Here is a 14,021-nt window from a genome sequence, read left to right as displayed (position 1 = left end):
GATCCAGTCTTCCCACTAATCGAAGCTCATTGTGATTGCTTGGAATTGTTGTCAGTATTTGTTGAACCATCAACAAAAGATTGTCATGGCCCTGTAGTTTTGTTGCTAAGTGGGCTTTAGTTCTTTGCCAGTGGTTAGTTTGGGAATGGGATATGATTGAATAGGACATTCAGGAAACCAGAGCAGCCTTCCCATTTTTGTTCTCGAGACTGAATGCACAGTGACAGCCTCATGCGGTTCTTGCGCTTACACTCCTCTCTCAGTCTTTACAAAGCTAGTTTAAACTGAGCCCTTCGCTTTCTGCCAGTCACACCCACACGCCGCGGGGATGGCTTCTTCAGAGGGTGGTATGGAAAGGTGTGTGCTTGCTTGGAACACAGTATATCATTGCTGAATCAGGGCATTTCAGATAAAGGAATCCAGGGTTATCTTTTGATGACTTCCTTAAGAGCTAATTACCCTATAGCTAATTAACTCCTGTTATGCAGAGGACTTTCTTTGTAACGAGTGGAGTTGCCAACCTGCAGCTCTGTCGCATGACAGCTCACCTCTGCTTTTGAACAATATCATGTTCTTGGATTAGAGCTTTGACTACCAAGGGAGAGTTGCAGGTCTTCTTGGTCATGGGAACAGACACATAAGAACTACTTGTTTACCTATAAAATGACAGCTTAAATACTTAGTAATTTTGAATTATAATCAGCATGGTACATGGTTGAGGGCAAAGTTCAAAGCAATATAAACAAACAGATGCAAGTTAGGTTCCCTCCTAAACAGTGGTTTCTAAGAGCAGAGATTTAGAGCAAACATCAGACTTGTCTCATGATACAAAGAGGCCAAAATATCTAGAGGTTCAAGCCATTGAAAGGATTGCTTGGTGCTCCATCACTCCACTGGCGATGGCCGTAAGTGAAAAATGTCCTTTAGTAGCGTTGATCTAACCAGGGTTTCTTGATTCTGCTTAAAAAAAATTGTTTCTGTTTTTCTTCCTCATGATCCCACCACGAGTATGTGTGTGTGTAAGGGTGTGTGTAGAAGTTGTGTATAAACTGGGTCAAGCGTACATTCAGAGAGGTGGTGGGGGTTTAGGAGGATGGATTCTGGGACTCTGTGAAGAATGTGCACGTGTGTGTAGAGAGCAAGTGTATCTATCAGTAGGAGCTGTGGTTGGAGGTGAGAGTGTACGTGTGTCTTTGGTGGCATGATGGGAGGTGTGTGTGTGTTTGGGATATAATTCACTTACCATAAAACTTACAATTTAAAGTGTACAATTGAATGGGTTTTGGTATATTCACAAGGTTATGCAGTCATCACCATTATCTAATTCCAGAACATTCTCACCACCCCAAAAAGAAACCCTGTGCTCATTAGCTATCACGCTTCATTCTACCCCAGCCTTCTCCCCCAGCCCCTGGCAACCACTGTATATACTTTCTGTCTCTATGGACTTGCCTACTCTGGACATTTCATGCAAATGGGATCATATAGTACGTGGTCCTTTGTATCTGGCTTCTTTCACTTAGCACCGAGTTCTCAGGATTCATCTACCTTGTTGCATGTGTTAGTGCTTCGTTCCTTTTTATGGATGATTCTTATGGACAGTATCCTTTTGTACGGCTAGACCACCTTTTATTTATTCATTCATCAGTTGATGGACATTTGGGTTATTTTCAGTTTGGGGCTATTATGAATGCTGCTGTGAACATTTGTGTGCATGTTTTTGTGTGAACGTTTTCAGGGGTAATCACTTAACATTTTGGTTATATCCGTCTCAGATATTTTCTATGTGAATGTGTGCATGTTTTACATATAAGTAAACATTTGTGTTTTTGCAAGTGTGGAATTCTAGTATGCATATTGTTCTATAGCGTGCTTTTCCTTCCTTGGCAGTGTGTCTGTGGAGGTGTGTTTCAAGTTTTACACTATTTTTACCCATTAACTTCCTCTGTTCAGGTATGTGTTTAGTAACCCAGGACTTTACTTTGCAGGTCCCTATCACGGTTCAGTCCATCGTCATTCGGTCTCTAAATAAAACACTAACCCGACTGGAAGACACGGAAATACTGAGGGTATCAAAGCAGGGTGTTGTTGAGGCGGGGCATATTAAAATCTGCACTAACGTCGTTCTTGAGGTAGGCACCCAGTTTGGCTTTGAAAGTTCACTGTCTGTGGCCAGCTCAAGCCAGGTGTGGTCCTGAGGGGTAACTGGCCACCCTCTGGCCCATCCGATGGTATTGCTTTTCTTGTCTTGGCCTCCTGCTTGCCTTTATTCTGTCTCATCAGAGGTCACTTCTTTGTCCCTGAAGTAATCACATGTGATTTTCTCCACAAACCTCGTAACTTATAAGCATACATCATAATTTGTTGCTACTGCTGTTGTTTTAACACATTTATCTGCAGAGATAGGCTGCTTACATGCTGCTCAGGCCAGCTGACTTGTACCTTCTGTGATTGGGCACAGAAAGGCTCAGATGCCCCTGTCAGTGGGGGCTTATGCTGAGCTAATACCTCCCATAATCCGGTTGGACAGGAGACACACGCTTCTCTCTCTGCATGAGAAGTGGGAGGGGATAGCCTCCTAGATGTATATTTTTTTAATGTGAGTTATTAATACAGCTACAGAAACATATTGGGAACAGATGTATCTGAAGTATCCTTTTGTTTTTAGGTGATGTACAGCCTCACATATACAGATGCAGGTGAGGTAATAAAAGCTGATCTCTTTCTTCTTCTGGGAGCAGTGAGCAGTGCAATGGTTCCACTCCAGCAAAAGTTTGAAATTTATTTTATTCAGGTAAGCTTGATAAATTTTCATATAAGTATCAATAATTGCCAAGTATAAAGAAATCATGAATTAGTGGGAAAAAAATCTCAAATTAGAAGTATTACTACAACCATTTGTTCGGAACAAAGGGCTCACATGTAGCCTGTGGAAGCTTGTCACAAAATCCAGCCAGAGTCCTTATGCCTTTTCCACTTGGGAATAAGCTTCTCCTCCCTGTGAGCTTGTTCTTATACAGCATGATGTACTCCTACACTCCGCAGATATATTTATAGTTCTGAGTAGGGGGAGAAATTCTTTCATTGGTTGGTAATCCCAGATTTCATTATGAAAACCATTTCATTTTCCCTCTGCCATTTCCATATTAAAATGAGAATTGCTTGGGGGCATTTCTGCACTGTCTTTCAGCAAAACGCAAAGCCAGTTCCTCTCAGTGGAAACCCTGGTTATGTGGTGGGGCTCCCGTTAGTTGCTGGATTCCAGCCGCAGAAGGGATATCCTTTTTGGCTCTGTAGAGAAGCTTCATTTCCCTGTCCATGCATGTGGGCTGCACTTCTCCTGATTGCTGAGGGTCCTGAGGGCTGGAGAGGCTGGTCTCAGCTAGAGCTGCCTTCGGGGGGCTTGGCCTGCACAGCAGGCAGGGCTGTGTGGAACCTGATGGGGTGGGACAGCGTGGCCCAGGGGACTGGCAGTGTCTTACGTGAAAGCCTTCAGACAGAAGGGTTGACAGACGTTTAGAGGTATTTGATTTTACACTTAAACCGAGACTGTTAAATTAGTGGTTTTGAAAATGTGGAATTAATTTTGAAGGGCCAGTTTCTGAGAATTTTTCTTCTGAGGCTCCTCTAATCAAGGAAAACAGTTACAACTATTTTTCCTTCTCCTGGGAAATAATTATCAAAATCCCCACGGCCTAGAGAAGGGATACTTGGGTCTCACTCAAATCTCATGTCACACACGTAACACCATCTCCTAAGAATCTGCTGCTTCAGTACCGGGCAACTCCCTTAACCTTCTGTGAATGTCTGGGATCATTCAGACCACAAACAGATATGGACAACTTACTCTTCTTCGTAGTACAACTGAGCAAGACTGCTTAGCAGTAGAGGGGACCCGCGCCCCAGTATTATTTGGTTACAACATGCAGTCTGGCTGTAAACTCAGGTAAGAGAGTAACTTGCTTCTGTTGGAGCCTATTTTCATTGATCAGAAAAAACAAAAACACTCTTACTCTTCCCATTGTTTTCCCTGTGTTCTCCCACTGTACTCCGACTTTATGTAATTTTTATTGGAGTATAGTTAATTTACAATGTTGTATTAGTTTCAGGTATACAGTAAAGTGAGTCATTATACATATATCCCCTCTTTTTAATTTTCCCATATAGGTCATTACAGAGTATTAATTAGAATTCCCTGTGCTGTACAGTAGGTCCTTGTTAGTTATCTAGCCCTTCCCATTTTAATCAAACCTCTGCATCAGCTGATAAGCTCATTAGCATATTATTAGTGGTCATGATTCAAGGGGAAATTGTTAAAACCCTTTTTGCTTATCAGATATGGCAGAGTAAAAATATCAAGGCTTTGTATGTTTTGTTTATCTTTTTATTGTCAAACATGTTGAACAGCTCTGTGTGGCTTGTTCTAAAGACAGCACTTCTTACCTTTATTTTCCCTATCCCAGAGTCCCAGAGGCAATCACTTTCAACTCTTATGGTTGAGTTTTTGAAAATTGGTCCCCAAATCTTTAAATAACCCATATATAGTGCTTCTTCTTGATTTTTTTGGTTTTATGACTTTTGTTTTTTATTTTTTTATTAGGTATAAAGTTGATTTATAATGTTTCAGGTGTATAGCAAAGTTATTCAGTTATATTCTTTTCAGATTCTTTTCCATTATAGGTTATTATAGCATATTGAATGTAGTTCCCTTTGCTGTACAGCAGATCCTTGTTTACTTTCTTATGACTTTATTTGAGTTCCCACTATGGGAGATGAGGATTTGGCTCTTTCTCTTTTGGTCCCCTACCCCACAGGCCACTTGCTTCCCATCCTTATGTCTCCCCAGGATATCTACATCATTATTTTGATTAGACCAAAATTCACCATTTACATTATTCTGATCGTGTTAGACTAGCATTTCTGAAAGGAGGTTCTGTGGGATACATTTCCATAATGTCAGCAAGGGTCAGTCTGTGGTTTAATATTTTGGGAAACACCAAATTAAAGTTCAAAACATGATTCCTTACTAAGTAAGCACTTATCAGAGTCTTTAGTAATGTCAGTGTACTTCAATGGGGACATGGGTAAGTAATATTTCTCAAATGTTTGGCCATGGAACCCTTCTTATACAGAGCTTCTCCATGGAATATAGTTTGGGAGACTTTGTTTTGGATTCATCTCCCTGGCTAACCAAAATTTCACAAAGTGAGAGACACTTTAATTTCAAATAATCCCCTTTTTGGAGAGTGAGAAAAGAAACTAAAGAGAATATGTGTATCGTTAAGGAATGTAAAAATAAAAAACTGCAGGTACAATATTCTATAATCAGAGATATTATGGGTACTAACACTGTATTACAGAGAAGGCAATGGCGCCCCACTCCAGTACTCTTGCCTGGAAAATCCCATGGACGGAGGAGCCTGGTGGGCTGCAGTCCATGGGGTCGCTAAGAATTTGGGCACGACTGAGCGACTTCACTTTCACTTTTCACTTTCACGCATTGGAGAAGGAAATGGCAACCCACTCCAGTGTTCCTGCCTGGAGAATCCAGGGATGGGGGAGCCTGGTGGGCTGCCATCTACGGGGTCGCCCAGAGTCAGACACGACTGAAGCAACTTAGCAGTAGCAGCAGCAACACTGTATTAAAGTGAGGTATTTGGCAGATGTAACATGGAGATGGCTAATACCTTGAGACAGATGCCCTTGTTTCTTATTTTTAGTATTTTGTGTGTGCTAGAGAAATGTCATAATTAAACATGACCTTGACATTTATTAAGAAAAGAAAAAACTGTAGGTTTGAAGAATCACCTCATTTGACCTCATTCTCCTTCCCAAAAGACTGACCAAAGCTCTCACATGTCGGCTGGTGGCACAGAAGATGAAGAGCCTGCTAAAGGGTCAGGGCTTCCCAGACTATGTGGCCCCTTTTGGAAATTCCCAGGCCCAGGATGTGCTGGACTGGGTGCCCGTCTATTTCATCACCCAGACGTCCCATGTGAAGGTAAAGCGGGAGAAGCTGAAGGCCACTTGCTAGTGGTCTCCAGCGTGCACCTGCCCCTCTCACTGTGGGGAGACAGAGGCAGTGGCGAGGCAGGGGGCACCCGTTGAGGAGGTGGGTGGCTGTGGGTGGGAGTTTGGACTTTGTTGTCAGATGGGCCTGGATCTTGAATACTGATTTTGCCCCTAGTTAGCAGTGATTCAGCCAGCGATTTTACGGGTTTGAGCCTCTTTTTCCTCATAGCTGTATTACTGCCCTCAGGGCTTGTTAAGAGTTAAAATCAGGTAATATTAATGGTGCCTAGTGGTCACTCTATAAACGGGGACCACTACCAGTCACCATCCTGTTCCTTACTGGTGTTGTGCAAGGTCTTCTCTAGGTATCATGATATGATAGATGAAGTGTTCTGACTGTTTCAGTAAGACTTCCTCCCATCTGCAGAGCTGTCCCATCCATTGTTCCTTGGTCTATAAAAGCACTCCACCCATGAGAGCTTTCAATTCTAAAGTTCCCAGAAGAGTTTAATGGAAATTGACATCCTACAAATAGGTTCCAGATCACATGTGGTTCTTCTGCCCACCTTTTTCTTTTGTCTCAGCAGTCAGAGTGTGGGCTGGCCCCGTCAGCGGAGGCGTGCTCTCCATCTTTATCCTTTAATTGCCCAGCTTTTTCTTGTCACCGTTTCTTCAGGCCTCTCATTATCTGCTTAGCACATTTATAGCATGGGGACAGTGGGGTGAGGACTAGCTCACTAGCTCCGATCCCACCCTCCCCACTGAGTCCCCAGCAGAGACCCATGATTACTCAGTTCCTGCGGTTCAGCTAAGTCTTGGCTCAGCTCTGCCGCCTCAGTGAACCAGGCAGATTGCTCCTAGCTTCTTGCAGATGGGTTAAGATGTCCAGTTGTTACTTCTCCCTTAGAAGGGAAGACATAAGTTGTGGCGGGACAGGCAGCAGCATGGACACAAGCACTGCTGGGGGGTCTGTGCCAGTCGGGAGCTTAGAGGGCCCGGAGCGGGTTTCATCCCAGCCTTCTAGGCAGAGCCGACAGGAGGGCATCTGCTGGGCTCAGTTGACACCACCTGCGTGCTGCATCTTCTCCTAATGACAGGATATTCGCAAGGATTTTTGAGCCTGCAAATTTCTTAAGAGACAGTGCTAAGCCAAGGAATTCCACCCTTGCCTTTTCAGCTGGCACCAAATTTAGCAGGTATGCTAGCTTTGCATGCCCCAAAGAAATGTATTTTTAAAAACTTTTCATTGTGGAAAAATTTCACACATACATACACAAAAAGTAGAATACTCCAGTGGAATTCCATCTCCCCATCAGGCAGCTTTAACATGATCACATTTGCCAACTGAAGAAACTGTAAAGACAGGAAAGAGGTCTGGAAGGCCCCCTTCACCCATGTTCCCCTTAGGGCTGAGCAAACAAAGATCCTGGGGCAGAGGTCTCAGGCCCAGCTTCCAGTGTCCAGGCCTGAACTGGGCAGCTCCACTGTGGCACCAGTGCCCTCGACTGAGAGTGAGAGTTAACTTCTTTGAAAACTTAAGACAGCACCTGTATACCCCGATGTAACATCTTAATTGCCAACCAATGAAATCAGATAAGCGAAAAGAAAGGACTTGAATTTCCTCTAAGTACATTTTAACATGATATGCAGTGAGGTTTAATTTCTGACTATTAATAATACTGTATTCCCTTTCCTCCTCCCCCATGCCAACTCCTTTCCTAAAGAATCTCTGAGGTAGATGTAAATGGGTGGGTGCAGTTAGACTTGTCAGGGCCCCAGAGGCTCCATAGTTGGGGGTACAACTCCCAGGTAAGGCTGATCTCTTTAGAAACAAGAAGGGCTGGAAAAATTATGCCTTAGGTATTAAAATTTTTTTGGAGCATTGAGTACTTTTAAAATACATGCTGCTTCTAAGCTGTTTTTATCTGAACTTCTAGAGTCTATTCATTCTCTTGTTCAGAACATTTTGTAATATGGGAAACATTTTATAATTAAAACTCTGAACTGCAGATTAAGTTTGACTTAAGGTTGTATAATACTCAAATTGATTAATGGCCTATTATTGTACAGGATTCCTGCCAGCTCCCAGTGGCTTTGACGGTAGAAGTGAAGTGGACTAAATACGGATCTTTATTGAACCCACAGGCCAAAATAGTCAATGTAACTGCAAAGCTAATTTCATCTTCCTTTCCTGAGGTAGGCCTAATTTTAAAGATACAAGACACAAGGCCAGACAAAACTCAACTGTGATAGGTGAAATTTATTATTTTGTAAAAAATAATAATTAAAATTTAAACAATCTGAATTCTTAAAACAATTTAGCAGTTATCATTTACTTAGAGGAAAAACCTCCACTGAACAAAATGGTTTTGTTCACATTTGCATTCTTGTTTAGATTTGATCTTTAAAGTTCTTGTCAGAATTGAGTTATGAATGAATGACATCAGTGTGTGAGGGACAACCTGAGTGAAAACTGTCTCTCTCCTATGAGTTAGTGACTGATGAGCCCTCCATGTACCTATCAGATTCATGAATGACAGCTATTGGGTGAGGAAAGGCATGGAAGCTGTCCCATCTTTGTTATCCTGATAACACACTGGAGGGCAGGGCTTGCATTATTCTGATTTTGTATTACAGACCAACTCAGGAAATGAAAGGACAATTCTTATTTCCACTGCGGTTACTTTTGTGGATGTGTCTGCACCTGCAGAGGCAGGCTTCAGAGCTCAGCCAACCATCAACGCCAGGCTGCCCTTTAATTTCTTCTTCCCATTTGTTTGATGTAAGTCATTAAATAAGGAAACTATACCGTATCTGCAAAATTCAGCACGTGTGGGGCCCACAGTCCCTCGGAGACATTCCACTTTATTATAACCCTTGAGATTGCCCCCAGACCAGCACACTTCCTCTCCACTCACTTCCCTCCTCTTGTCTCCCTTCTGGAATGTCATTCTACTTGGTCTGACATTAGAAGGGGGCATCGTCTGGTCTTAGCCAGTTCCAGTACCCTCAACACATAGGTCATATGTGGAAACCCAAGTTGCACCTTTGAGAAGACACGAGGACAGGCCTTCAAGTAGTGCAGGCGTTGAGGGTTTATCCAGTTTATTAATCCCCTGCTTTAAATGTGAGTTATTTTTAAAATATTATTTTTAGTTCGGATTTTCCTCCTTTTCAGGTCCTGCTGAAATGAGTACAAAAATAGCAAATTGTTTAAAATCATGCGAGTAGAGGACAAGGCCTCACAAGGGGATCTTCCCCCAAATGTCATGTTAATTACAGTGGAGTCTTGGCTCTAATTGCCACTTCTGTGCCAGGCACCGGAGCTAGCTTGCTCTCCAGTTAGTGGGCTGGTCTGGGATGCCACCAAGTGATTCCAAGCAGTTGAAGCTGGAAAGGATCTAGTAGGAGGGCCCTAGGGAAGGAGAGAGTTTATTTTATACATTAATTGTACAGTAACTGAGGAAAATGTTGTCAGGTGGCAGAACTAGGTGGAGCCAGCTAAAAGCTGGAGGATGCAGAGGAGGGGGCTGGGTACTCGAGAATGGCCTCCTTGGGGGAAACTGTGGTTAGCTATTTAGAACAGCTTGGACATGTAAAAGACTTCTAGAATGTGCTGATAGCTAAGATAGCTTTCTTTTTTGTTTTTCAGAGTGCTCATATGAAAGGATGTACTGATCCCTCAATATACATGTGAAAAGTGAAAACTGTACATTTGATGAGATTAAATTTTATATATGGCTAGTAATTGTCCAGCTTGTTCATTTTCAAGCAAGAGTAAAGTGTTCAACATGAGGAAAATATAGTTTATGATACATTTGTTACACAGTGTGGGATGGGACATTCTCAGTCACACCAAGGAAGAAATAGAGCCTCTAAAAGGCTGTGTCCCCCAGAATCGGAGCCGGCAGCAGTGAGGCAAAGCCATCAAACCAAATCTCTCCCCGACATGGCCCCAGAGGGGCGGCTGTCTTCCTTGTCACAAGCCCATGAGGCAGGTCTTCCCTTTGAGCTGGAGAAGGCGTGCATCTAGTTCACCTCCCCGAGAAGTCCATGCTGTCTCAATAGCTTGTTAAGTCTCTCAATTTCTTGTTCCTGTTATTACAAAAGCAGACAAATAACCGAATTTACCTTCTGAGCCTCCCCAGGCACGTGGCAGTCATGCAGTGAGCCGCAGAGCTGAATGAAAACCACACTCCTCATGGAAATCACTCAGTCGGGGCCCAGCAGTGACAGCAGAGAGGAGAGACACTAGAGGAGGGGGGTTCCTGGCGGAGCTGCAGGGGCGGAGGCAGTGCCTGGGCTGAATCTGAAAGGACAAGGAAGGCCTGACCCAGGGAAGTGGGGCTCTGGGCTAACGGCCCCACGAGAGCAGAGGCCTGGCTGGGAGGGAACAATCTGTAAACGGGGTGTTTTCCCAAGCGCCTTCTTACCTTCTCAGAGCAGCTGAATTCAAGGTGCTGGATCTTGGTGGCCAGTTGTATGTTTATCTGTTTTAACCTTAACAGTTGCCGTTCTGAACGTGTCTTAACCGAGATAATTATCCCTGAAAAATAATGGTGAGGGTCTCCATGATACCAGTTTCTGATTTAACCACTTGGGAAAAAACCCTGCATTCCTTATAAATGTATACAGTTGGGAAGAGCAGTGACAAGTAAAACAATCATAGCTTAAAGGCATCATAACTAGGAGGGTCAGGTTTTTCATTTCTGAGCTACTCAGTACCCAGCTGAGACATACTTCTGTGGCTTGCCTGGTGTGAGAAATCCTTAAAAATAATCACTGACCAGATGAGGGTTAAGCTCCTTAAGGGACCTTGTTCATAACATTTCTGCTACTTAGCAGCACTTGCTCAGGAGGCACTAAGTACAAGTCTGGAAATGCTCAAGCTTGGGGCTGTCACTCTCCCCACTTTCTGCCTCCAGGGCTGTGGCCAGTTTAGTTGTCAGGCACTAACCTGAACCCTGGTTGGGACAGAGCTCCCCGATGCCCACACCACAGTGGGGACAGAGCTCCCCGATGCCCACACCACAGCGGGGACAGAGCTCCCCGATGCCCACACCACAGTGGGGACAGAGCTCCCCGATGCCCACACTACAGGGGGGACAGAACTCCCCGATGCCCACACCACACGGGGGACAGAGCTCCCCGATGCCCACACCACAGTGGGGACAGAGCTCCCCGATGCCCACACCACAGTGGGGACAGAGCTCCCTGATGCCCACACCACAGTGGGGATGAGGCCTCAAAGCCTGTGCTGCAGTGGGGCTATTCTGCCCCCTTCCAAGTGTGAGTGACCGAGTCTGGACCGTCACCCATGTGTGTGGTGCCCACTAGGCCTGGAAGTAGCCATTCCTGGTTCACAGTGTTCCTGGCTGTCCCACCGAGTCTGGTTTAGCCTATGTTCCGTCACGCTGAAATCTGACAGCAGTGTAATAATGGGCAGTAGCCAGTGCTCCTATGCCTCGCAGCCATTTTTTTTTTTTTTAGACAAAATGAGTACTTCTCACAACAGTGTGATGTGAAGAGTACTGGGTAGTAGCTGGTTCATGAGTCATTTATAGTCTGTCACAGTCTAGGTACCTCACATAACCTTTGCACACAGTATGTTTCTGTCTGAAAAAAATCAGTTGGCATAAGCATCTTCCACATTATCTGAAAAGCTTCCTTTATTTCCTTTGACAGAACCCAAATAAATGTTCTTAATAGGCTTTACTCTAAATCACTAGATCTGAACCAACAGGTTCCAAAGCCCACGTGCCCGACAGAGCCGCTGCACAGGCCCTTACCCTGCCGGGTGGCACCCAACACAGAAGGAGCCTTGGGACTCACTGTGCCTGGCAGGGGACGGGCCCACGTCTAGCAGGCCTCACTGTTGCTCACTTGGTCTCCTGACAACCAGCCATAGCCCATCAGCTTGGGTCCTAGTCCACGGATTCCCAAACTGCTGGACACCGATCACCTGGGAGTGCTTCGCGAACAGACACCCCGCCTGGGCTCCTCTGCACCAGACTCGCCACTTAGTGCGCTGAGGGTGATTCTGACACGGCAGGTCCATGGACGGGTGTTCACTGACGGCCGAACCACTGACCGGTCACTGAGTCCACATAAAATCACAACACAAACAGCTGCTCTGAAACAGAGGCTCCCACACCAGCAGGGAGTGTGTGAGGAACAGGACCTGTGCCTAAAATCCGGGAAAGCGGTGTTTCCCCCAGCGTGTTCTCCAGAGCCAGAGTCTACAGCAGGCTGATGGGTGTTACTTCCTCCCAAAGTGTCAACTTGGAAAACAGCTACGGTTCTCAGAGCCTCCATCGTGCTCACTCATGTTGTGATTTTCTCCAAGCTGGTAGAATCTAATGTACCGTTTTTCTCAGCTTCCTTGCTCCCCTCCCTGATGGTTCCCCTCCCAGGGTGGGATGGGGTTTGATAAAACACTCTTCAGGAAACACCTCGCGAGAAACAAAAGTACTTTGGCAACAGATCAGGGATTGGTTTATAACCCTTTTTATTAACATCTTTCATTAATCGTGAAAATAGAGCCTAAGGAGAAGGGCCCTTCCTCTCAGAGCACGTGTACTGGTGTCAATTTGTAACCACAGAGGTGGCAGTGGGACACCAGAGCAGACCATTGCATGTTTCTCTTGGCTGCCAGGAGGAGGACCGGGGGCCCTGCGCCCCTTCCAGGCTCTACCCACTGTCCTACCCCCCACCTCCCACCCCCAGCTCCCCGGCTCAGGAGCGCAGGGGACATACCATTGATGATCCGGGCCACCCGCCACAGCCGGAGCAGGATCAGCAGTCCTAGAGCCTCGAATTGATGCTCCCGGAACAGGAGGACGAGGTCGAGAATGAAGGAAATGACCACCACGATGGTGTCCAGGATTTCAAACTTGTGGTGAAAGAACTCCAAGCGGAAGACAAATATTTTAAAGAAAATCTCCATCATAAAAAAGGTCAGGATGGCAAGGCTCATGTAGTGGAACACCTGAAGGGGACAAGGAGACACATGAGAGTAGACTCAGGCTGATCACCGGCTGAGCTGGTTCACACGGATGAGCCAGCTTTGAATGAACCTGCCCAGTCACCAGAGAGAATCCATTCCCTTCACCAATCCCACATTCCTGCCAGCACCAGGCACTGGTTTGGGGCTCCGACTGTAGCTGGGAACAGTACAGACACTGCTCCCTGAAGGGCAATGGGGCAATGGCAGAACTGAAAACATCCACCATCCCCTTTGGCCCAGCAGCTCCACTGCTAGGAATTTATCATACAGCTAAGTTCACATGTGCACAAAGACAGTAAGGATATTTACCGCAGCACCATTTGCAGAACAGACGATTTTCTTCATTATTGGTAGAACAACAGAAATGTTCATTAGACTAGGGTCCTTTTAAAAGCATTACAGTACCTCCCCATGGAGTACTACATAGTTGTTCAAAAGACCAAGGCTGACCCATAAGTATTTACTAGAAATGATCACCAAGGTGGGTGATAAATGAAGAGAGTTCCCAGATCTAGATTCATAAATACTAGTCTTCACTAAAGTAACCATTTCCATTCTGGGGCAGGGAAAGTATGAAGAGAGCTGAGACATCATCCTGGCCCAAAGAGGCTCACAGTGACCAAATCTGGGACCATTTGAAACTGAACACTGAAAAGAATGACTGTGTTTTTGTGATACACACTAAGAAAGGCAACGCCAAAGAATGCTCAAACTACCGCACAATTGCACTCATCTAACACGCTAGTAAAGTAATGCTCAAATTCTCCAAGCCAGGCTTCAACAGTACACGGACCGTGAATTTCCAGATGTTCAAGCTGGATTTAGAAAAGACAGAGGAACCAGAGATCAAATTGCCAACATCCACTGGATCATCAAAAAAGCATGAGAGTTCCAGAAAAACATCTGCTTTATTGACTATGCTAAAGCCTTTGACTGTGTGGATCACAACAGACTGTGGAAAATTCTTGAAGAGGTGGGAATACAAGACCACCTGACCTGCCTC

General features: G+C 45.0%; 2 protein-coding genes across 4 annotated transcripts in view; one reads left to right on the top strand and one right to left on the bottom strand.

The window, feature by feature from the left end:
- TCTN1 (tectonic family member 1) overlaps window positions 1-9,756 on the top strand; it is a 27,322-nt gene extending 17,566 nt beyond the window's left edge. Inside the window, exons 8-15 of one of the 2 annotated variants that reach the window (XM_006048315.3) lie at window positions 1,989-2,132; window positions 2,669-2,794; window positions 3,191-3,276; window positions 3,806-3,946; window positions 5,839-6,001; window positions 8,083-8,208; window positions 8,650-8,794; window positions 9,665-9,756. In XM_006048315.3, the coding sequence (XP_006048377.1) occupies window positions 1,989-2,132; window positions 2,669-2,794; window positions 3,191-3,276; window positions 3,806-3,946; window positions 5,839-6,001; window positions 8,083-8,208; window positions 8,650-8,793 (930 nt within the window). In that variant the 3' untranslated portion in view covers window position 8,794; window positions 9,665-9,756. Of the gene's footprint in view, window positions 1-1,988; window positions 2,133-2,668; window positions 2,795-3,190; window positions 3,277-3,805; window positions 3,947-5,838; window positions 6,002-8,082; window positions 8,209-8,649 lie in introns of both variants that reach the window. The other variant, XM_006048314.3, reaches the window with a different exon arrangement.
- HVCN1 (hydrogen voltage gated channel 1) overlaps window positions 8,253-14,021 on the bottom strand; it is a 27,643-nt gene continuing 21,874 nt past the window's right edge. Inside the window, exons 4-7 of one of the 2 annotated variants that reach the window (XM_045163082.1) lie at window positions 12,769-13,000; window positions 10,446-10,558; window positions 10,144-10,321; window positions 8,253-9,427 (exon numbers count right to left, since the gene is read on the bottom strand). In XM_045163082.1, coding sequence (XP_045019017.1) covers window positions 10,172-10,321; window positions 10,446-10,558; window positions 12,769-13,000 — 495 coding nt within the window. In that variant the 3' untranslated portion in view covers window positions 8,253-9,427; window positions 10,144-10,171. Of the gene's footprint in view, window positions 10,108-10,143; window positions 10,322-10,445; window positions 10,559-12,768; window positions 13,001-14,021 lie in introns of both variants that reach the window. The other variant, XM_045163083.1, reaches the window with a different exon arrangement.

Source organism: Bubalus bubalis, chromosome 17, assembly GCF_019923935.1.
Source record: "Bubalus bubalis isolate 160015118507 breed Murrah chromosome 17, NDDB_SH_1, whole genome shotgun sequence".
Classification (NCBI taxonomy): Eukaryota; Metazoa; Chordata; class Mammalia; order Artiodactyla; family Bovidae; genus Bubalus; species Bubalus bubalis.
This window is presented reverse-complemented; position numbering and strand designations above follow the sequence as displayed.